The sequence below is a fragment of the Mesocricetus auratus genome, unplaced genomic scaffold (assembly GCF_017639785.1).
Source record: "Mesocricetus auratus isolate SY011 unplaced genomic scaffold, BCM_Maur_2.0 Super-Scaffold_100020, whole genome shotgun sequence".
Lineage (NCBI taxonomy): Eukaryota > Metazoa > Chordata > Mammalia > Rodentia > Cricetidae > Mesocricetus > Mesocricetus auratus.
This window is the reverse complement of record NW_024429201.1, coordinates 25,113,415-25,138,275: the sequence shown is the minus strand read 5'-3', so window position 1 is coordinate 25,138,275 and position 24,861 is coordinate 25,113,415. Positions and strand designations below refer to the sequence as shown.

Genomic DNA, 24,861 nt, shown 5'->3' with positions numbered 1-24,861 from the left:
AAGAACGCATTTATTCAGTGAAAATGGCAATAATGGGTCCATGATGTGTTATCAAAAACAGAGTATGAAAAGATGAGTATGCTTTCTACACCAGCTATGATGCTTAGCATTATTTGATGCTTCTACTCCCTCTGTTCATTAAAGATAGCTAGGTCGTTGAACAGCTTCTGCCGTTCAGCCTGTATGACTTAAACTTGTTGTTTAGGTAAAAGTTGTTGAAGAAAGTCTGGTCTCATAAAGGCTTGTAGTGTCCCTTCTTATGGAAAGGGGGAAGACATTTTAGTAGTCTTTTTCTTTAATAGGCAATATCCAATCAATCTATCATGGTTGGTCTTAATGCTTTTCAACTTTATCACGGTCCAGAAATCAAGCTCATATAGTCATTCTGTTAACTTCCAGTATGGTGATCACTAAATCACAGGAAGCATTCAGCACATTACCATAAAGTAGGTTCTGTGTGGAAGTGCTGAGGGTACCTCAGGTGGGCTAGTCTAAGTTACAGTGTCCTCCAGGCTAGCTTTATACTAAATGCATTTTACAATTTATGATCATTTCAGTTTGTGGAGGATTTATTAGGAGAATATTCCCAATAAAATTCAAGGAACTTCTGAAATTATAGAAACTACATTTTTACTATTCCCAAGTGCCAGTCTTTGTCCCCTAAGGCCGGATGCTGTGTGGCCCCTGTGCCCTGTGAGCCATTCCCAAGCAGCAGTCAGTGGGTTGCTGTCTTGAAAGGATCAGTGTCTTTCCCCATTATGCTTTATGTAAAGTTGAATAAGAATCACAAGCTATCCATTTCATCATACTGTTAAAAAGTCTCTAAAAAAACTATCTAGTCCTCCAGGAGTAAAAATGCTCCTTCTAATAAGATTTCAACTTCTCACATGCAGTGGGATCAGAATCTTTTTCCTTGCTAGGTTAAATTACTGGTTCCTGACATAGTGCTTGCATAAGTACTTGTGGAGAATATTGGTTTGTTGAAATGCTTGTATTCAATTCCTATCTGTGCCCATTACCTTATTGTGTCACTGGGGAGGCTGCCTTTCAGAACACACCTGGACATCCAGATCCCGTGAGTTAGGTGGCTGCTGGGTCCACTCCTTCAGAGTGTTTCCAAGGCACTGACCCTCAGTTCTGTGTTTCTCTCACTTAGATCCATACCGGCTTACAGCATCTCCTCATCAGGGTCTGTCAGCCCAGCTGTGTTCCCCTGGATGAAAAACTCCTGCCCCAGCTCCTGAAGGAAGCAGGCTATGCTACGCATATGGTCGGAAAATGGCACCTGGGAATGTGCCAGAAAGAATGTCTGCCAACACGCCGAGGATTCGATACCTACTTTGGTAATGGAAATGCATGTGTTTCTTTAGCAACACAGGCCTACTGCAGCCAGCTCATAAAACACGCCCAAGTGTCATCAAACAAAATGACTGGAAACTTGAACACAGAGTAAATCGGCCAGCACCGTAGTGGGCTTCTTCCTGGTATCTCTCCATAAGGCAGCTCCCTGCTGAGCTCTGGATGGGCATGCACCCAAGGGAAAGAATTGGGGGAGTTTATCTTAGACACCACTGTGCACTCTAGAATCTTCTTCCTAAAGATGATAGGGGGGAGTTTTGTGAGATTAGAGGCAGACTTTGTGTTTCTTCTCTAAAGTTCATATTTTTTCTCCCTATGGCCTCTGTTCAAAGCCCCCTCTTCCAGGGGGAGGAGGATGACTGGACATCTTCTCCTACCTATGAGATCTGTTTCTGAAATGACTAGGTTAGAGAAAATCAATTTAAAAAAATTAATAATTACAAAAGGGAGATAATAAAAATGGTAGTGGGAGATCATAAAGTCTTCAGTGCCCTTGGATTGCTATTAAAAATCAGCCTTCATTGATTTAACATCCTGAAAGTTCTAGAGGAAGGACTTGTGGACCTTGGGGATTGGTTTTTTTTTTGCTTTTGTACAGGCCTTTGCTAAAGAATGTGTTAGTGTTTGTTCTTTGACAGACTGTGGATATTAAGAACCGTATTAAAATCTAAGATGTGTAATTACCATTTTAGTTGGACAGCTGGGGAGAGAGTTCAATCCATAAAACATTTGCATCATTGAACCTGAGTTCAATCCCAAGACCTAAGTAAAAAAGCTGGGTGTTGTGCAGGTTCTAATCCTGGCACACAGGCTGTGGAGATGGGTGGATCCCTGGGGCTCACTGGCCAGGCAGCCTAGCCTAATTGTCAAGCCAGCAAAAGAACCTGTCTTAAAAAACAAGGGCAGATGGCTCCTGGAAGTGACATCAGCATTGTCCCTTGGCCTATGCACACACTTACATGTAGACATAAACTAAAAAGGCTGGACCTAGATAGACCAGCACCCACATTCCTGTGAAGAGAGACTTGCAGCCAGGAAGAATATTTGGAGCACATAGCCATCATTAGAATTGTAGCTTAGCTATCCTGCTGAAAGCAGTTAGGTGGTTGTGAATGCCTTCAAAGACAAGAAAGTACACTTGGCGGGTAACCATGTTGATGTGAACTGTGTCTCAATGAAACTATGGAAGGACATGGATTTAGTGATTCAAAAATATTTTCTAAAATATGTTCTCACAAAAGCATAGGCCGCCATCATCCTCAGGTTCACTTCAAGTTTGAGAATTGCAGTGACAAGGCACTGTCACTGTCAATGGCTGTGTGGTGTCAGTTTGGCCAAGTATTTGAGGGAAAAGTTCTGTTGCTACAGTTCTCCTATTCATGTCCATGTGGGCGCGGCAGCATGTGTGTGGAGGTCAGAGGACAGCCTGCAAGAGTAAGTTCTCAGGGTTCTAACTCAGGTTGTCAGGTTTGGTGGCAGGCCCTTTCCCCATAAGCCATCTCACCAGCCCTGAAATTACTTTTTGTGAATACATATTTTTCTATCTTACATTAAATAATAAATATGTTGGATTTATTTGCTATAAATATAGATTAAAATCACACAAAAAGTTATCTTAAGGTCCATATACTACTTGGATTTAGGACCTTGAACTTGAATCATGGAAAATAGTTAATGTAAAATTAATTGACTTGCTATATAAAATGTAGAAAGTCCTTAGTTATCATTGTAGAGAAAATTCATGAGAAGGGAAAGAGCTAGGCACTCTTTTCATCATTTTAAGGATAAAAAGGAACATGAGCTAAGAGTCCTTGAAAGTTTATTTCTTTTTAATAACTTTATTGGGATATAATTCATATACCATACAGTTCACTCAATTAAGGTATTTAATTTAGTGGTTTTTAAACAAGTTGAGGGACTGTTCCATTATCATCACAATCCAGTTATAGGACTTTTTTAAAAATCACTCACACAAAGAAACCAGATTCCAGGAGTCACCCCAGCTTCCAGCCCTGGGCCGTCCGTCACTAGCTCCCTTCTCTGTGTGACGGACCTATCTGAGCAAATCTGTGAATTTAATCCTAACATGCAGCCCGGCTTGCTTTCCTACTTCACAAAATGCGGGACATTTGCAGAACAGCTACTGGGAAGCTTCCTTTCCTCCCGGGCTTCAGTCTCTGTTGTAGGAGAGGGATCGGCTACAGAAACAGCGAATTTGACAGGCCGCTCAGTTCAGTGAGCAGCGTGCCTCTGAACAGCAGCCGAGGCACTGTGGAACAGTCTAGATGGAATGCTCTACTTTGACCTGGAGCTGGTAAGCCATCAGAGAGCTTGTGTTTGGGAAGGTTTGTATCTTTCCACCACTGGGTGTCAGCATTTGACTAAATATAACTCTTGCTGAGGCCTTGTCCATAAATAACCACAGACATCTGCCAGTCTCCGAACTGCAGTAACAACAATTCAGACGTGATCCCAATCCTGTTTTTGTTTTCTTACGAGCAAAACCTTGTAACAAATCACATTACCAGTGTATTGCCTTTTTTCTTAGCTTTAAAGGATTAACAACTTACAGCCTACTGAACTTGAACTCTGATTTCTAAAAGCCAGTTTCCACAGAGTCGCCCACTTACAAAGAGTTGACATGATAGAGCCGATGCTCTGAAAGCCTCGGGGAGAAAAGGACTTGGGTTTTTGTGTGCAGTGGCATTTTAATGGTGTCTACGAGCAAATATAGAGATGTTAAGAAATGTAGCTCTGATTAGCCTTGTCATTTGATTAGCCTCGTCACGGGCAATCAAACGCATTAGGCAATTAAATGCTGGAACACTCGCTTGCTTAACAGGCTTTATGCCACGCTGACTGTTTCGTCTCCCGTTCTTCTTGTAGGATACCTCCTAGGCAGTGAAAACTATTACACCCACGAGGTCTGCGCACTGATTGAACCCTTGAATGTGACACGGTGTGCTCTCGATTTCCGAGACGGCGAAGAACCCGCAACACAGTACAACAATACTTACTCAACAAATATATTTAGCAAAAGGGCTACAACCCTCATAGCTAACCACCCACCAGAGAAGGTAAGGGTTCCTTCTTCAGGGTTATCAAAATCTTGTTACTTCTCAAGGTTTTTTTTTTTTTTTCAAATTCTAGAACACATTCCAGTTAGCCAGAAAGGGAAGGTTGTTATAAGTGAAGATTCTGTATCTTCCCTCTTAAAGATTTGATGGACCAGGTATGGGAGAAATCCATGCAGCATACAGGAACCCCTAAGAGATCTCACAAGAGGGGACCCTAGGCTGTAGGTGAAGTAATGCTGTCTTTCAGAATTTCAATGGAAACCCTCCTTACTCTTTTTTTGTTTTGTTTTGTTTTGTTTTGTTTTGTTTTACGAGACAGGGTTTCTCTGTATTGTTTTGGAGGCTGTCGGTCCAGCCTGGCCTCGAACTCACGGAGATCCGCCTGCCTCTGCTTCACGAGTGCTGGGATTAAAGGCGTGCGCCACCACCACCCGGCTTACTCTTTTTTTTTTTCTTTTGGGTTTTGAAGACAGGGTTTCTCTGAGTAGCCCTAGCTGTCCTGGAACTCACTCTGTTAACCAAGCTATCCATGAACTCACAGAGATCCACCTGCCTCAGCCTCCCGAGTGCTGGAACTAGAGGCGTGCGCCACCAACGCCCGGCTTTGCTTACTCATATCTAATGCTCTACGTGCCTATGCTCTAAGTGGTTAGCAAAACCAGACGCAAGTGTGCAAGGCGAGGGTCCGTTATAGAGAGCTGCTAGCAATCCAGGGGTCAGAGGGCGTCCTCTCCTCTCGTACTTCTCTCTTCAGCGTTGTTTTGGTTACTTTCAACCCTTTGTATTCCCATATTAATTTTAGAATCTGTTGACCATTGTTTACCAAGAAAACAAAGGTGGTTGCTTCATTTGGTGTTCATCAATTAACTTAAAGGAAATGGCCATCTTAGCATTACTGAGTTTTTAAAATTCATGTGCACAGTAGATCAGTTTTCACAGGTACTATAAGGAAGCTGTTGGATACATCATCTGCAGACTTATCTGCAGGTTAAAAAAAAAAAAGATTTGTGAATAGCCTTAAAGCCAGATTGTCTGGACTTGGCATCTAAGTGGTTTTGAAATGAAGAGGTTGCCAGACACTAGGCTCAAAGGGTATTCTCATGAATTGCATTCACACACCCATAAAACATCCTTCAGTGGGAGCCCCCCTAACATGGAGGATTCCAGAAAGTGTGCAGGTCCGTCCTACCACACGTTGTCTCTTTGGCCAGGCCTGGAGGTACTCAGCACAGGTCTTGATGAGGGTTCTGACTTGCATACCTGTTCAGACTTAGTGGCCGGCTGATGACTCCCAGTCCAGCATGGAATCTTCCAACCTCTCTCCTTGCTATTCTTAGTAGGAGGGACACTCCCTGGTGGCCGGTCTCAGCTTTGCCTCACTTTGGATTTTTAAGAGCTTCATGCTGACATCTCTAGGCAATTGTCTGTCATCAAACATGAAGAAAGGGAAACGTTCTCTCAAATATTTAGAAACGTGTACAAAACAGTATTGTCTCATAGTGCCCTCATAACTTCAAACAGCTAAGAGGAAGCAGCTGTGGAGAAGTAGTTCTTTGTGGGTGGGCGGTTAAATTGGACTGGTAGAGAAAGTGCCAGAACTGAGGGCGCTGATAGGCCTCAAGAACTCAAAAGCTATGGAAGGGGCGTTGCCATCATGGCATGCTCATAGATGGCATTACAAAATCTCCAGATGGGAGATGGACGCTTCCTGCCAGTGTCTGAGATGCTCGGAAGAAGTAGTCATCGTTCCCAGTGTCCCCAAGCGCGCTGGCGTGAGTGGGGAAATAGTAGTTGGTAGCAACCGACATCTTTACAAGGTAGTTCCTGCAGGTCTTCTGTTTCCGCTCCCAGACAGTGATATATCATCTCACGCCTTCCAGGAGCTGCATCTTTTCCCGGGGTTTAACCCAATTCCGTGCTAGGCTGTCAGGCGCCACGCGCGTATACATTGTCGCGTGGCATTTGTTCCAAGATGGAAGCCATTAAAGGAATTCACATGCAGTGTCCACAGCTCAGCTAAAAATATACCTGCTTTTAAGGGGCAGCTGAGGGAGAAAATGGATAGAGCTGTTGTGTAACAATTGAGTTGCTAATGCTGGCTGGGGGGGCACTGCTAATGACTTTACATGGGTCAGGAAGGGACGTCCTTTCTGCTTGATATCAGGGTGACTGTCACAATCCTAACACTTTATAAGTAATATATTCATAGCCTGACTTTCTGTTAAAAATAGCACAGCAGCACTTTGAAGAACTAAAAGCAAATCTCTAAGATTTCTGCATCTAATCTAGAAACTTCCTAAAGAAAACAAAACAAGAACTCCTAGTTGGAAGACTCTGTCTTTGCCCTGGCACAAGTTGGGAAGAAATGTCTTAATTTGGATGTCGAAGACAGAATAGTAGTTTCAAAAATTATTTGTGTTTTTCCATTTATACTTTGAATTAGGAAAACCTATAAGGAAATAAAAAATACTTTATTACTTGACGACATGGGATTTCTTTCCATTGTGAGGATGTTCAGAGTGTATATCTTAGGAGCCATGGAGCTTAGTAGGAAAGGGGAAGGAGCCCTTAGCATCTAAATGTGAGTGTGAGATAGCTCTGCTGGCCATGTCTGAGTTTTATCACAGTTTCCCAATAGGGATTCCATTTTGTAGTCTTAGGGTACTTGGAAGGGTTGCAGTTAGGATTGGGGTCCTGGGTTCTATAAGAAAGCAGACTGAACAAGCCATGAGAAGCAAGCCAGTAAGCCTCACCCCTCCAGGGCCTCTGCATCAGCTCCAGGTCCCTGCGAGAAGCAAGCCAGTAAGCCTCACCCCTCCAGGGCCTCTGCATCAGCTCCAGGTCCCTGCCTTGTTTGGGTTCCTGTCCCGACTTCCCTCAGTGGTGAACAGCAACGTTGAAGTGGAAGCCTAACAAACCCTTTCCTCCCCAACTTGCTTTATGGTCACGGCATTTCATAGTAACTATAGAAACACTAAATAAGATACCAGTTCTATGTGGAATTCCCTCCATCTAGACTTCCTGTCCTTAGAGATAAAGATGAGGCCTTTCTGTAGTACAGGGAAAGTGACTTTCATGCTGGGGTTAATCTCCCACTGTGAAGAAATAGCATGAAGACAGAGTGATCTTGTACCTACCGTTTCTCGAGTGCCTTTAACTCAGTCAGTATTCCAAAGAGCCTGTTTTCCCTTTCACCCCAACTGTGAGCTCCCTGTCTCACGCTTCCCATTTCCCTTACATTCCACCCCTGGTGAGAAAACGGAGACCCCAAAGTACAGTACTGTGGCCCGCTGAGTACTTCCCATGAGAGACACGTGAACGAATCTCAGGAGGGAGATGTTCCCAGTGCCCTCTGCTGCTTTCTCCCTAGAGACAGGTCGGTGGGATGAGTTCCTCTTCCCCAGGGCAGGTCATGGAATTCAGAGCTCCCTCCTCAAGCCAGCCAGAAAACTTAAGAATACTGCTCTAATATGCCTGCCTTCCTCATACCAGCTATCTATAAAGAAGGGTGTGGCCTGCCCCATAGTAAGTTGTTTCACATGCTAATCCCAGGCAGGGCCAACCAGACCCACGGAAGAGATGCCCAGTCAGAGGTGCCAAGAGGCCACTCCCTTTTCTGATGTTTCAAGAACTAATTAATTTAGATATGGCGGGTGTTGTCTCCTACTGTAGTCTAGGATAGCTTGGAACTCACACTATAGCCCATGATGGCCTCAGACTCAGGACAGTCCTCCCGCCTTAAGCGCCTGAGTGCTAGAATTACAAGCATATGCCACCATGCCCGGCTTAAGAACAAGGTTTCAGATGATTTCCACATGACCTTTTAATTTATTTTCAACACTTTATGTGGGGTGCAAATTACGGTTGCCTTGTGAATTTTAGTTCTGTCCCCGTCTACCCATTGGCTGGTGTCTGGAGTTGGCTCAGTCTGGTGCTGAAGAAGAGTGAGTCGGGAAGACCCCCACAGTAGAGCCCCGTGCACTGTCAGAGCTCAGAATGAAGGGCTACACACCCTCCCGTGGTCCAGATGGATGCAGACTGCCAGTGTGACCTGTGAGGTCGGAGTGGAAAGTGTGTGTGTGTGGACGAGCAGGGTCGGAGCAAAATGGTGTTAGAAGTCTGGGTATAGAGTTTAAGAGGGGGATTTGAAGTATTTTCTCATAGGTATATATGTAAAACATTTAATTATTTGAAATATCCAAACTCCAAATAAACTTTTGGGTGTCTATTTGAGCACCCTGTATGGATGGCCTTTCCTCTTATGTGTCTGCATGCCCTTAATTGGTTGGCACATTCTCCATCAAAGGGATGTATGTGACATTTAAAACCATTTTACAACAATAAAAACTGAAGTGAGTCCCTCCCATCTTCCCTTTTTTTCTCCTTCACTTGTGATTTAAATGCTCAAATGCTCCAGTAGCATAATGTACTTATTCTTGGATTGAAGTCATTGATTGTCTTTTGGAGAGTTTTCAACTCATTGGAGAATTCTGTAAGGCACAGTGCAGGGGATATCTGCAGAACAGCCCCCTAAAGACAAAATGCTGACTAGGAATGCCTCAGATGCTGATGCTACAAATTGGCCTAGGAGAAAAAAAAACAACCTGTGGACCATACTGCTTATTTCCAGGAATTAAATTGGCCTTATATTTATTTGACTCAAGATCAAAGACTAATAAAGCACTGTGTTTCCTCAAAACTGTGTTCAAAAACCCTGTCAACTTCTCCTTATTTTTGCCTGATGTATTTATCGGTGCATGTCAACATCGTAATAGTGAGGTTACCAGTAGGAAACACCTCATCAATTCATGGTATGTGGGCATACCATCTAACCTTTTGAAGCCTTGGTTAACTCATTGGTAAATAGATATAACAGGATGGTTTTGGGTGTTAAATGGCATAGAGTGGCCAGATAGTCATCAGTTTATCTTCTATATAAAGCATTTAATATGTGGTGTGTTGTTGATATTATTGTTTATTTGGGTCAGAGCCTTCTGTCCCATTCTAGAACTTTGACCTTTATGTTTTGTATCTTTTGTCATCTTTTGAACATTTTTACTGTGGCATAATTTGCATAGAGAAAAATTCACTCACTTAAAGTATACAATTAATTAGGATAACTTAAGAGGTGTTTGAGAATCAACACGGTCTGCTTTCCAAGAGAAATTTATACCTACGATTAGTGCCTCATCATTCCTGTCCCAGAATTCCCTATAGACACAGACAGCCACTCACATAGTTTCTATCTCCATAGACTTGCTTCTTCAGAATATTGAAATCAATGCAGTAAGCAGTAATGCAAGATGTGGTCTCTAATTGGCTCTTTTCTCTTCATATTCCAAGTCCAAGTCCAACTGTGTTGTCACTTTTGTTGTTATACACCGTGACTAAAAAATTCTGAATTTTATTTATCCATACTTGAGTTTGTGGACATTTGAGTTTTCCTACTTCTTAGCCATTATGAATAATGTTGCAATGTGCATCCGTGCACATTTTTACATGGACATGTGGCTTCATGGTTTTCTAGGAATAGGAAGGCTGGGTTGTAAGCAGCCATGTGCAACACTGAAAATTTCACGTGCTTTTTCTGCATCTACATACGTCACTTTACATTCCTACCAAGAACAGTTGAGGACTCCAGTTTCTCCATAGCCTCACCAATATTATTGTTTGCTGTTTTAAAAACTCCAAGCATTCAATGTGTGAAATAGTGTCTCACTGCAGTTTTTGTTTTGCAGTCCCCTGGTTATGAACATTTGTTACATCTTTGGAGAAACCTATTTAAATTCTCTGTACGTAACTAAATTGCCCTTTGTTGTTGAATTATTTATGTATTCTGGATGTGAGTTCCTTACCACGTATATGATTCACAGATACCTTTGGTACACTGTGTAGGTTGTCTTGAAGTTATTGATATGAACTGATGCATTTTAACCGTATCATGTTTTGTATTTGAAGTCTCCATCCCTTTTAACTGATGTCCACGAACTCTCTTTCCAGCCACTGTTCCTCTACCTTGCTCTCCAGTCTGTCCATGATCCACTTCAGGTCCCTGAGGAGTACATGAAGCCATATGAATTCATCCAAGGCAAGCACAGACGTATTTATGCAGGGATGGTGTCCCTCATGGATGAAGCAGTGGGAAATGTCACCGCAGCCTTGAAGAGCCGTGGGCTTTGGAATGACACGGTGTTCATCTTCTCCACAGGTCAGTCTGCCCGTAGGCCATCCATCTCTAGGCAAAGCCTAGGATGTGGCATTCAGTAGGTGGAATGAAGACAGATTGGAACAGTTAGCATTTCCTTATGAAAATAAATGCTACCTGCAGTAGTGGAGCCACCGTTGCAATGCGAATAAGGAAACACAATTACATTCCTTTCATCCTTTTGTTTATATGCACAATACACCAGGAGTGTACTTGAAGACCATTGCTCACTAGCTGAGGGAATTAGCAGGTACCACACATCCTCAGGACATCAGGATGCAGGTCTCCAGAGTTCTTCTGTGATACCACTGTCACTAACCGAAGGTCTCTGTGTCTGGGCAGACAGGCTGTGACACTATAAAGACAGATTAGAAAAGGAGCCAATTAAACTTAGGCAAGCATCTCCAAGTATAAAATTTTTTGTATTAAAATAGTTTTCTGACAATAAAAGCTACACATTCATTGTAGGAAAAGTAAGCACAGAAGAGGGTGAAGGAAAAGCTAAACATCAACCCCGAGATGACTGAAGGCCATTTTCATGGAGTAGGGACTTTCTGAGTGGAAATCTCTTACATTCATGATTCCCCCCTCAATTGGAAACATTTATGGGTTTTTTGTTTGTTTGTTTGTCTTTTGCTTTGTTTTAAATTTCACACTAATGGGACTTCAGCGGAGATCTGTGCTTATTCCTTTTCCTGAACACTCAGGCAGCATGTTCTGTGTGAAATGCAGAGTATGATGTGATGGGCACTTTTCTCATTGACTCTGAAATTGTTAGACATCCACCTGCCCCTCCTACCCACTTTGCAGAATGCCTGATATTTTCGTACTTGATCAGTCTTCCAACTTTCTTAGTTTTTTATTCTGTTTTCTTTACATTTCTTTTATCTGTTTGGAAAATTTACTTTCCATCCTTTTCTAAACCTTATGTTGCATTTATCTCAGTCACTTGGTTTTCTAATTACCAAGAACTGTTTCTTATTTCCTGGTAATTCCATTTCTGTTAGATTTCTTTCTTTATAGATGTAAAGCTTACTCTTTAATATGTGTGCATGTACTTGAATACATGTGTGATGCATGTATGTATATACATTGTTACATCTATATTCACAACATTCTCTTTTAAGGTTCTTTTCTTTGTGTGTTTGTATTTTTGTCTTAATCTTTAAAGGAGTGAATTCTTCAGATTCTTTTGACCTTGGCTAACATTGAAACTTTGATTGGAAACTCCACACGTGAGATCAGAACCTGTCATTCAGTGTGGGAACGAGGTGACATGATGAGGAATTAATCTTGCTGGCCTCATAGTTGTTTTTGTTGTTCCGTTGTTTTGCTTTGCTTTTAGATAAGTGTGGGTTTGAGCACTTACTGTATACAGGACAAGTTTAAGAGCCTCACATGTTTAGTTTAAATAATCCCCACAGTAATTCATTTCCCGAGGACTGTTCCCTATCTTGCAGATGTGAGAACTAAACAAAGAAGTGAATACATAGCCCACGGTTACACAGCCACATCTGAGCGTGTCTGGCTTTCTGTTTCAGGCTCTGTAGCATTTTCTGGCCTCAAAGGCAGCGATCTGTCCATCTGTCTGAGACTGGTTATCATATAGCCAAGCTGGCCTGAATTCTCCATCCTCCTGCCTCTGCCTCTTCAGAGCTGGTAGTGGATGTGCCCATCCCTATCCTGGGTGAGTTGATAATGTTTGTGTTCTCTTCTAACTCCTGACACAGCAGAGCTGTTTCCATGGTGGCTGCAGTGGCGAGGATCCAGGCAGGGCACGGTGCATCGGTGGTGTCTGTGTGAGCAGCTTGTGTTCTGGTTTCACCGCCATCTACATACTTTAATTTTCTAAGTGTTCCCTGTTTTGATTAGGGTCGAATGTAAGATATGTTCACACACACACTCTCTCACACACACACACACACACACACACACACACTAAGAATGGAAGGAAGACATCTTCTATGCAATCATTTGCAGGGTCCCTTATAATCTGGGAGTCAACCTCAGTTTACTTCATTAAAAAACCCCTCTATTGCATTTATCAGTTGGCTGTTGAAGTCCTATAGAGTCTCTAGAAACACTTGGGAAAAAGCCAGGTTGCTTAACACTGCTCTAGCAATTATTCCTTGGAAATAACCTCATAACAGCAAAAATGGGAGACTATAAGTTCAAACACTCAAGCCTTGTTGCAGAGGTCCTGATGACACAATTACTGGACAGAGATTTCCTGAATATGGATTAATATATTACTCATGAGTTAAATAGTACTCAGAAGTAAAGATGTTTACTCTGGAAACCGTTAAATATCTCAAAGTGGCTGTCACAGAAATAGAGATACTGGCATCAAGGATGTCTGAGATACATTTTTTCATGATATATGAGAATGAAAAATATTTGAAAATCATTGTATCTTTTGTGTCATAATTTCAGATATGTATATTTTATTCATTTTATAAGCATCTGAACATTTTATTCAATTTAGCAAAAATAATATTTGAAGCTTTTCACTGTCATATCCTGCTATTATGACGTCTTAAAGATGTGTTGATCCTAGGTCAGCTCTGTTTCTCTGGGGACTGAATGCAGTTTGATTATCTAGGTGTTTTAATTATGTTACTACATTTGACTCAGTGGAGTTTTAGTTAGGATTTCACATCAGGTCACAAGTGAGAGGGGTTGGTTTCCTTTTTCACTGGCAGGCTTTTCTGTCTTGGTTGAATTCATGTGGTAAAATAATTAAGATGGTTTTCCCATCTCTTTCTATGGTCTGGAGCCTTCTTTGGAGGCATTTAAAAAGTTATCTCCATAGTTTAAATTTTTCCTTACTTATGTCTAGGTATCAGTCTCCAAATGTTTTCAAATTAGTTTTGTCTGAGATTAGTGACTGCCTTGATCGCATTGCGGGATGAGTCTCCATCCCAGCAAAGGTTCTCTGCCCATATTTTAGCTTTGCTGGTTTTCTCTGTTTTACTGGGGGGACGACACCAAACTTCAATAGGTTGAATTGTTAATTCAAGTTCTTTTCTTTTCTTATCCCTTTCTGGCTTTCTGTCCTTCCCCAGCCCTCACTCCTGTGTTTCCGGCCTCCAGCCCTCACTCCCGTGTTTCAGTCCTTCCCAGCCCCCCTCGCTCCCGTGTTTCCGTCCTCCCCAGCCCCCCTCACTCCCGTGTTTCCGTCCTCCAGCCCCCCCCACTCCCGTGTTTCCGGCCTCCCCAGCCCTCACTCCCGTGTTTCCGTCCTCCCCAGCCCCCCTCACTCCCGTGTTTCCGTCCTCCAGCCCTCACTCCCGTGTTTCCGTCCTCCCCAGCCCCCCTCACTCCCGTGTTTCCGTCCTCCAGCCCTCACTCCCGTGTTTCCGTCCTCCCCAGCCCCCCTCACTCCCATGTTCCATCCTCCCCCAGCCCCCTCACTCCCATGTTCCATCCTCCCCCAGCCCCCCTCACTCCCGTGTTCCATCCTCCCCCAGCCCCCCTCACTCCCGTGTTTCCGTCCTCCCCAGCCCCCCTCACTCCCGTGTTTCCGTCCTCCCCAGCCTCCCTTCACCAGCTGGTGAGTTCTACATTTTGTTTCTGCCCTTCAGCGTTGCCCGTGGAGAGCGTTGTGACTGTGCTGTTGACATCTTTGCAGCCCTTTCTTTGCTCAGTCAGTGCCGTTCTTTCTCCGATGACTGCACGCCCAGGCCCCTCGAGTGTTGCCTCCACTTACCCTGTTTTTGCTCATGGTGTGAGCAGGACAGCTCACAGTTACCTTGTGAGCCAGTTCCCATCTCCATTTTATCAAAGAAGGGACCCCAACTTCAAGGAGCTAAGAGATTAGCCACATGTTACACAAGAGAGAGCCAGAATCCAAATTCAGATCTACACAATTACCTGCAATTGTCTTTTTAGCTCATCTCCTTGTCCTTTATCTCCCTCTTGGCTTCCTGAGCGTCTGTTCCCAAAGCCAACCTCTCCCCAAATATTTATAAGGAAAACTTTAAATCTTCATTTTTATGCCGAACCATTGCCAACTTTCTCTGAATGTAAGTGATGTAGAGTCTATGTGCACAGCACATGTGGCCATCTCTGTCCCCCGAGTAACTCTATCTCACACCTGGGGTCAGCTTGATAGACACAGCTCACTGAGCTCCCAGGCGCTTCAGGAGTGAAGTGTATTCCACCCTGCAGAAGCCATTGACCAGTTATGTTTCCGTTCCTCTGGCCATCGGTTCTTTGACCGACCCAGAGACCAGCCCAGGTGGCCACAACCTGACTCAACTCCATTCTGTTAATGCTTTACTTTTGGAAAAGGCCCAGGAGACCTTTCCTCCAGTCCTATCTTCTAGAAGTGATCGGAACCTCTTAACTACATATAGGAGGGTAAAGAGGTAACAGTTTTTTGGTTATGTACATCAGCACTCCCAGGCTTTCTCCTGCATCTGTTCAGGTAAGTGAAATGGCTCATGTCCAGAGACCAAGTAGTGCAGGTTAGCCCTGTTTCCTCAGCCCAGCATCTCTGACCTTAAGCTTTGTGAAACTTCCAAGATTCTAGCATTTTAAGTTGTTTCCCTTTGTCATGTCCTGAGTCACGATTAGATCCCATCTTTAAAAGGAGCAGTGTTAGTCACAGTCAAAAGGACAACATTTTAGCCTGGACTAAATCCCATCATCACGGCTCGTCTTTCTAGTTGCTAAACTCCAGGAGTGAGATCCAGTTCTTGATCAGCTAGACCAGTGGTTCTCAACCTCCCTAATGTTGTGACCCTTAATACAGTTCCTCAAGCTGTGGTGACCTCCAACCAGAAAATTCTCATTGCTGCTTCATACTGTAATGTTGCTACTATTATGAATTGTAATATAAATATCTGTTTTCTTGGATGATCTTTTCTTGCCGGGGTGGGGTCATGACCCACAGGTGGAGAACCACTGAGCTAGACCAGGAGACCCTGGAAAAGGAGCAGTGGCATCTTGCACATGTTTATGCCAGCTCTTACCAGAATAACTAGTCTCCAGAGGGTTTTCTGTGACTATTGGCAATTTATTTCCCAAAGTCGCATTTAATAATGAGCATGGCAGGGTGGTTATACCCCAGGAGAGAGGGCCTGTGCCACATCCATGCGGTTCATCTTTCCCAGTTTTCTCGCTACTTAGCATTCCTCTTCCTCATAAGTGTTAAAGTGTTTGTGCATCCTGACTGGTAAATGGTGAATGTGTTAGCTTCCTGGTATCCAGCCTGTGCTCCATTACAGAGAGGCGGGGGTTCTAGCTTAGGCTGCCTCGAGGTTGCTAGCTTTCTTTTTGAAGTTCCCTTTATAATCTGAGAAATCCACAGGGCATCTCATCCTGTGTCACCTGCCCCTCATCTGAGTATGTAAGGTGACCTTTCTCGGTCATTGCCTTAAGACCTTCACAGTACTGTTGTTATGACTGAGTTCCTGAGGTGTTAGCGGCACAACACATGTACTAAATGCCACAGAATCCAGTCCTTAAAATGGCTGGATTTCACCTCCATTTTAAAAGTGTTACTATCTTTTTACTCGTTTGTGTGTTTGTATGTATGCATATGCATGCCACAGCCCATGTGTGGAAGTCAGAGAACAAGGTGAAGTGTTGGTTCTCTCCCCACCTTGTGGGTCCTGGGGATTGAACTCAGGCTGTCAAGTTTGACCACACCACCTTTACCCTCTGAGCCCTCTCACTGGCCCTCACCTCAATTTGTAAGGTTTTGTTTCTTGTGCTTTCCCACAGATGTACTGAATCTCAACCCCAAGATTGGGGGCTTTGGAATTTTTGTGCATAGAATTTGAGAACCTCTAAGATGGAGACAATTCTCATTCAAATCCTGGGAATTTACCTTGCTAGGAACAGACATAGTGCATATACACACACATAGCCTCCACACTAGCAGAAATGTGTTCTCTGATTACGTGCTATTAGAGAAGGATTGGAGCTCTCTGTCTAAAAAGAGACAGGCAATGTTTGCTAATAGTTGCTTTAATCACATGTGTATATGTGGATCTGCCAGAAACCAACGGAGCACAGCATTCTGCTTCTCTCAGCTGACTTTAAGTTAAAAAAATTAGGGGCTAGCCGGGCGGTGGTGGCGCACGCCTTTAATCTCAACACTCGTGAGGCAGAGGCAGGCGGATCTCGGTGAGTTCGAGGCCAGGCTGGACCGACAGCCTCCAAAACAATACAGAGAAACCCTGTCTCGTAAAAACAAAACAAAAAAAAAATTAGGGGCTGAAGAGATGGATGGCTCGGTGGTCAGAGTATTGGCTGCTCTTCGGGAGGACTGCGGGACTACTCCCAGCACCCACGTGGCAGCCTACAGCCACTGGTAATTCCAGGTCCAAAGGATCTGATGCCCTCTTCTGGTTTCTGTGGGCAATGTACACAAATACTGCAAACATGCATGCAGGCAAAAATCCATATACATAAGATAAAAATAAACAAATGTATTTCAAAAAATAAAAATGTACTCATCTCTGGTTCTTCATTAAGCTTAGGAGACAAGCTTAAAATTAATTATACTGTTCTTCATGACCCTAGTGATATAGATTACAATGGATATATTAATGTCATTGTTATGGACTTGGCGAGGACTTCTTCTTTTCCTATGTTAGGGATCAAGTCAAGAGTTTCACACTGATGCAGGCACTCTCCCTGGCCAAGGCACCATCTCATACCACCCTGTGCGCTTGGGATTAGTTTCACCCTAGCAGATATTGCTCGTTTCGTTACTCATGTTTTTATACAACAGTGACCCTTTTAATCCTCCTCCTCTGATAGCATGTTATCAGAGTTTGAGGCCAGCTTTCCTGCTAATGGGTTTTGTTGGTTCTGGCTCAGTTTCCCCATCTGTTAAATGACCATTTGTTCATTTACTCGGCCTCTGCTAGCACTGGGGAGGTAAAGGCAGGTGTTTAGCAGAATCAAATGTGTGTGTGTGTGTGTGTGTGAGTGTGTGTGTGTGTGTGTGTGTGTGTGTGTGTGTGTGTGTAGATACACCAAAGCAGGCGGGGCTGTTAGGAGGCTCTGACAATAAAGAGAGACGAAAGGACAAAAATGGGGGAGGGCAGGATGGAACTACAAGAGGAGATTTAAGAAATAGGAGAATTTGGGCTAAGAACTCCTGCTCTGAGGTTTTATTCCTAGCAATGTCAATAGCTTGTTGACCTGTGGTCTCCAGTGTGGGCGGGGGATAGGGGCGAGGGGGGGTCTTGACTGAGATCAGGTGCATTTGCAGAGAGCTGCAGAGGGTGCAGGCTCTGCTCGGAGTGCTTGTGTAATCTACATGGCAACAGGTTCACAGGCTGTGGATTCATCGTGCACTTGGGATGTGGACTGGGGGAATTGGGAGTGTGTGAAGCAGGCCCAGCTGCCACTCGGATTATAGTGAAGTTACCGTTCACTGAGCAGGCTCTGCAGCGCTCAGGCCAGCCGAGCACCGTGCAGAAGAGTCTTGACCGTGATGTCAGTGTCACCCTAAGACCACCAGAGCCTGTTCAGGAGCACATTATGCTTAGACAGAGTAAGCTATTGTAGAATATAAAGTTTCAGCATTTAACACTCGAGCATTCACAGATCGTGTGTAATTGATTATTTCTAATACAATGAAAAGAATTGTAACTAATTCCTCTAACTCCAAAGTCTCCTTTTTATGAGAATTCACTTCAAAACAGGTGGCTGAAAATAGAGAGGTGCTACTTGGCTTTAAGGATGCTTGCACAGTTGGCAGACTTATAAAATATTATAGAAGTCTGTGCTGGGAACAAGCCACCTAACTGCCAGCACAGGGGCCTGGCTTGGCGCTCCCGACCTTTAAGAGCATGTGTGATAGAGCTGAGAACTGCTAACAATAAAGCATGTTATACAACACCCACCACTCACCTGGCAGTGGCATATGCATTGAACACATCCATCAAAGAGGATGGTAACAGTCCATGGATTAAAACTATGAGGCTAGATTGACCTATCCTTGAGCCAGCTTTGATCAGGTTACCTCCTGAGATTTTGCATATTAATGTCTGCACAAAAAGCATGTTGGGTCACTTGAAATTTTTATTCATAAGGGATGTTAATTTTATAACTTCACCAATGAAAATGCTAACCATTGTACTTTAAGGGCACTAGATCAGCCTTGTTCTTAGTGTCTCTGTAACTGAATGTTCAGCCCGAATCTAAGGAAAGGACACCCTCTCAGTCCTTATGTCTGTAGACTGTCAGCATTTTATTACACTACTTAATAGATGCAAGAATATCACATTATTGCTATTTTGAATTCTCAGCAGGTGAAACACGAAGCAATCAGCACCTTCTTGCTTCCTTGAGCACACAGCATCATGGCCTTTCTCGGAGTTTATAATTAGTGGACAATCATGTTGAACTGAGCATATTTATTGACTCAATTTCAGGAAGCTTTCCAATCATTTGGAGTTATTTTCTCCTTTCCCTTCGTGTTCTATCTTAAAGAATGTGTTTAGGATGGTTCCATTTCTCAACTCTCTCAGAATTTCTTTGAGTTCAAGTTCCCTCTGCAGCGAGGTGTTTCATTGCACAAGCTTTATGGAAGGTTGAATCAGGATGAAGGTAGAATATATGCATGCTTCTAGAAATCATAGATATAGGAGGAAGCCAACAGCCACAAGTCACCCCCTCCCCATTTATACTCCCCGTTTACCACCCCCCCCTCACCCCCCCCCCCGTCTGCACGTGTCTAGTCTGTTCACTTCTGTTCTCCTCCAGCAGCCTCAAGTGTTCTAAGATATCAACCCTATCAAACAGGCTAATTGTTAACATACCTGCCAGCCCTGCAAAGCAATGTTATTGGATGTGTTACTTGGACAGGATAGTCTTGTCCAAACATTGCAGGGCTGTTCCAACTTTGGGGTTCTGTATAGTAGGGAGGAACCCAGTAAAATGATGAGTGTTCAAGGAGGTGCTGTTGAGCCCAGCCTCAAGGAATCCCTTGAGGTGAGAGAATGGCAGCTGGTGCTATGTCTGTCTGTCTTCCTGCTGCTCCAGGACCCCAGCCCACACGTGGTGTTGCCTCCATTGGAATGTCTTCCCTCCTCAGTTAACCCTTTCCAGAAGTGCACTGGTTGACACTCCCCAGAGGTGTGATCCTGAACCTTGTCAGGCGGAGAATGGAAACAGCCCAATGTCAGTCCCTTGTCAACTCAGTCATGCCCTTTTACAACCAACTAAATTTGGCGACCCTGACAGTTGTTAATATGAGCTATAGAAAACTTTGTTAAGTTGAGAAGGAAAAATGCAAGTGGGAATAACATAAGGTTAGTTCACAGAAGGATTTCTGGATTTGAAAGGCAGAGGGAGAGAAAAGGCCAGCTCTGGAGGTCTCACGGAGACAGTAGCAGTGATGACAAGAAGTAACGGCCAGTCTTCCATGAGCCTCATGTAGCAGGGCATCACAGACTGTGTGTCTGCCAACCATTAGGTGCTGCCAGCCTCCCTCGTTCCTGGAGCAGGTACTTTATAGTCTGCAGCCACGCACAGTACTTCCTAAGCGGCAGGTGGATCCCAGTTCAGGTCTGTGGACAGCCTCTGTGTCAGTGGGCCTCGATACGAAGGAGAACACCGCTCAGCGCAGTGCATAGGAGCTAAACGAGGCATGGCATGCATGGATGGGGGGGCTCTGGAAACTTAGAGCGAGGGGGGTTTAGAGGCGTTCCAGTCCACCCAGATCACTGAAAAACTGAAACAGACCTAGACAGGCTGAGCTATCAGTGTCGAGGTAGACACTTGACTTCATCTTTACCCCCAATGTCAGACTTCTACAAAACTCCCTGCACTGGAGGGTTCATCTGTGTGATGATAGTGATGCAGAGATCATGTGATAATGACACAGAGATCTCCATGTCAATCCACGGGCACTAAAGAGCAGCTTCAGATGCTTGGGAATGGATGCTCTCTAAGAACAGGCGCTTGGGAATGGATGCTCTCTCAGAACAGGCGCTTGGCAATGGATGCTCTCTAAGAACAGGTGCTTGGGAATGGATGCTCTCTAAGAACAGGCACTTGGGAATGGATGCTCTCTAAGAACAGGTGCTTGGGAATGGATGCTCTCTAAGAACAGGCGCTTGGCAATGGGTACACTCTAAGAACAGGCGCTTGGCAATGGGTACACTCTAAGAACAGGCGCTTGGCAATGGGTACACTCTAAGAACAGGCGCTTGGCAATGGGTACACTCTAAGAACAGGCCTTGCTGAAATGAAGAGCTACGTGAGGGCTCCTCAGCTTTTGGCCAAAATGTCTTTTTAACCTGAGTGTAGCCACCTTTAAGAACTGGGTGAGGAATGGCATAGAAAAACAAAACAAAACAAAAACCAAACCCACACATTTACTGGTTGGCTTGAAAACAGGAGACCCTCATCATTCTTTCCAAGCTTTTATTCTACCTGCCAATCAATGGTAAAATATAACTGATTGTTTCCCTCCCACCCACCCCCACCCCCAGTTTTCATCTCCTAATGGAAATGCCCTTGAGCGGTGTAGAGCCCAGTGTAAGCAGCCAGAGGAAGAAAAGGCTGAACGCCCTAAAAATAATAGTTTATAAGTCAGGTGCCTTGTGTCTGGAATCTTTAAACAGTAGGTAAAAGAAACATATTTACATTTCAAGGTGGGGGGCAGGAACTGGCGTTGGAATGACAAAGGCTCCACATTATTTACCTTCATCTCCTTCACAATATAAAAATGGAGATTGAATGGAGAATTATTTACTCTACAGTTTTGTTGTTGTTGCTGCCGCTGTTATTTTATTTATTTATTTTTAAGGAAGAAAGATGAGAGCAACTAAATTTTAGCCACTGAAGCACCCAAACAGCTGGTTTTTTTTGGTTTTTGGTTTTTTTGTTTGTTTATTTTTTCTCAATTTGACTGCATGTTCAGGGTTCTCTCCGAGAGAGTGGTAGGTGCTATGTATGTCTCTGCCACCAAGCTTCTGCTCCAAAGACAAGAGAGTTCCAGGGCTAGCTAGTGTGCACATACGTGTTCATGTGCTTGTGTGTGTGTCCTGGGTTCCTCTCCTCTGTGGGGTTTGCAGAGGCCTCTGTGGCTGCCTGATGTGCTTTGAGTCTGTGCCCCCCCCCCCCAGTCAGGAAAGTTCACAGTCCCCTTCTTCCCACAGATTATTGTCTGCCTCTTCCCCAGGAGAGGGCCTGGGAACCAGTGCTGAGGCTGGGGGCTGCCCTGCTGTGCTTGGCATTGCTGCTGTCCATCTTGTGCTTGTAGAAGCATCAGATACCCCACCAGGTCTAAAACAATAACAGGAATGTATTTGGAGGGACCCCCAGTTACTTTTCTTGCTGACTTTGGCCTTTGGGTCACAGCAGCAACAAAATGCTAGACACAAAAATTCTGCCTCCCAGGCTTTGTCCCCCTCCTACAGAGCAACCCTAACCTCGTAGGGCTCTTTTCTCGTGTTTTCTTAATGAGAAAATATTTTAGAGATTGTTGGCTCTGCAGCTTTTCTCTTTTCTGGAGGGTTTCACTCTTTAACCAGCTGCAATCTCTGCGATCTTGTTTGTAGTTTTGTTTCAGTGTGGGCCGCATCTAATCAAGACTGAAGAGCACTGGGGTTACAGACACAGCTCAGCACGGGTTGCTCTCACGCGGAGGTCTCGGCACTTACATGGCTGTCCACTGACTCCAGTCCCAGGAGGATCAGTGCTCTCTTCTGACCATCTCAGGCACCAGGCATGCACATGGTGCACAGGCAGCACACACATAAACCGGTCTATAACAATGTTAGCTGGTTTTACTTTGACACAGTTGAACAGCACTGGCATTCACTTCCTGATGTTTGTGTTGGCAATATATATTAACCATATTTTAAGAGTATCAATTCTGGCTTTTTATGGAAAAGATTAAAAATCAAACAGTATATTCCTTTTGAGGATTTTTTAAATACGTAAATATATATAAATAATAATATATGATGGATTTTTCTAATTTTTTATATTTCCTTACAATTTGGTGGGTATTAATCTAACTTTAGACTCTTTGGCATATACTAAGTAGCTAGTCTGGACTTTGAAGAAGATGGCATGGATATTTCATTTTTTTATTAGCTGAGTGAGGACATTTTGAATTCTCTTTTAAAAGTGGCCTGATTACTAAATAGCTTAATGTTTATTTTTTAACTAACAATTTGTTATGTTTTACTAGGCAGTCCTAAAGGTACGGCTCAGAAGCCTGTGAGCTATGGGCCAAGTACTCTATTGTCAGTTCTGTAGCACAGAACCCTGATTAGTATATAAAGAGACATCCACATCGATGTTTATTGTTTTTTTTTTTCAGATGATTCAGCTGTCCCTTGAGTGAAGTATCTTAAATGTTGGGGGAGTGGGGTGTCAGCACCAGTTACCTGGTTTCTTTTTTGTCCGTAGCCTAGATTTGTCCCTGTTGTCAGAACTACCCCCACAATGGTGTGGCACATACTCATGCATAAACTGTTAAAATGAACATCTTTGTATTTGTATTTGTTTTAAACATTGCCAAGGTGCTATGGGAAATTAAAATTACAAAATTAGAAGAAAATAAAATTATCAAAAAGCAAAAAAAACAATTTTTAAAATTAAAATTTTAAAGCAGAATTTCCTTCCTTGCTGGCTTCCTTCCTCCCTTCGCTCTTTCCTTCCCTCCTTATCCGTAAAGCACTTTCTACCTTAATTATGTAGGATTTTTTTAAAGAATTGTTTCTAAAACTTAGCAAACCTTAAAAGTACTATTGGCGCTGTGGAACTTGACAAAAGCTTTGCTCTCTATCGCTGTCAGCTCAGCCTGTGACCTTATCACATATGCAGACCCGCAAGTTTATCAAATCATACATGAAGTGGGGTGTTTCTGAGATTGGTGGCCGTGTTAATCATTTTAAAATTTCATGCTGGTTTCACTTCATGTTAAAGGTCCTTTTAACATCCAGAGGCAATAGAGTATCTGGATGATGGGGTCCAACCCCAAAGTGCTTCCCGTGCACAGCGTGTATGGTAAGCACCGCATCTCTGTGTCCTTGAGGGGAGTGGCCTGATTGGTTTCTGTGGAGACTGTCACCAGGCTGTTACTAGGGGAGGTTACCCTTTTGCTAATAAGAATTTGTGGTTAACAGGCATGGTTGTGTAATTTGGATTTAGACGAGGAACTGGTTTTGAGATCTTCATCGAATGAGCTATGGTCTCTTAGCTTGCAGAGTAGCTGGCATAGGGTAGTCTGAGGCATAAGTATCACTCCTGCCCTCGGGAATCTTTTCCTGTGTCTGAGGCTGTGAACTTTCTTCCGAAAAAGATCTAAAGGTAATGGGAATGGGAGAGAAGGCACAGAAAATACATTGTCCCCTTTTTCTTGCATAGTCTTTCCTAAAGAACTCTGGAATGTTGGGTATAGAGATAGTGTGCATACCTGAAATTTAACTTCACACCTACAGGGACCTGGTCCATATTCTCAGCAGCACACGACTCCACAGAGTAGACAAGACATGTCTCCCAGGGTTCTTCATCTTGTTTGAATGCATAGGTTAACAGTTTAGTTAGTATTAAACATTTTATTTTAAAACACGGGTACATCCTGGAAGAGAATGCAATTTCATAGACTTTTAAATAATGCAAGAAGTTTATAGATTTCTACTCCTCCCTCCCTCCCTTCCTTCCTTCCTCCCTTCCTCCCTCCCTTCCTTCCTTCTTCCTCCTCCCCTTCTTCCTCCTCCTCCTCCCCCTCTTCCTCCTCCCCTTCCTCCTCCTTCTCCTTCTCCTTCTCCTCCTCCTCCTCCTCCTCCTCCTCCTCCTCCTCCTCCTCCTCCTCCTCCTCCTCCTCCTCCTCCAGGGCAGGTCTTACTTTACAGCCTTGGCTGGCACTGAGCTCACTATGCAGACCATGCTGGCCTTAAACCCCTAGAGATCCACCTCTGCCTCCTGAGTGCTGGGTTAGGGGTGCACTGCCACGCTCCCCCCCATTCTTCTCTTGCTCTTTCAGTGTGACTGTTAAAATTCTCTAAGTGGTCATGGACGCCATTCCTTTAGAGTCGGTGGCCGTCAGCAGGGATCAGAATTGCCCAGTAAGCCCCAGGGCTGCTGTGCCAGGCGAGGGTAAGGAGCTAGAAGATTTTGCTGCATTGTTAGAAAAGCCTAGAGTGTTTGGAGGGGGCAGGCTCTTGGGACTCCCCCGATGGTAGGTCTTCATAGCAGTTAGTGTGGCCCCCGACGCATTTGCCTGTCTTCATC

General features: G+C 43.9%; 1 protein-coding gene across 1 annotated transcript in view; it reads left to right on the top strand.

Annotated features, from left to right (window-relative positions):
- Window positions 1–24,861, top strand: part of Arsb (arylsulfatase B) — a 152,909-nt gene that overhangs the window by 15,654 nt on the left and 112,394 nt on the right. Inside the window, exons 2-4 of the mRNA XM_005065649.4 lie at window positions 1,157–1,343; window positions 4,246–4,436; window positions 10,437–10,644. Of these exons, the coding sequence (XP_005065706.2) occupies window positions 1,157–1,343; window positions 4,246–4,436; window positions 10,437–10,644 (586 nt within the window). The remainder of the gene's footprint in view (window positions 1–1,156; window positions 1,344–4,245; window positions 4,437–10,436; window positions 10,645–24,861) is intronic.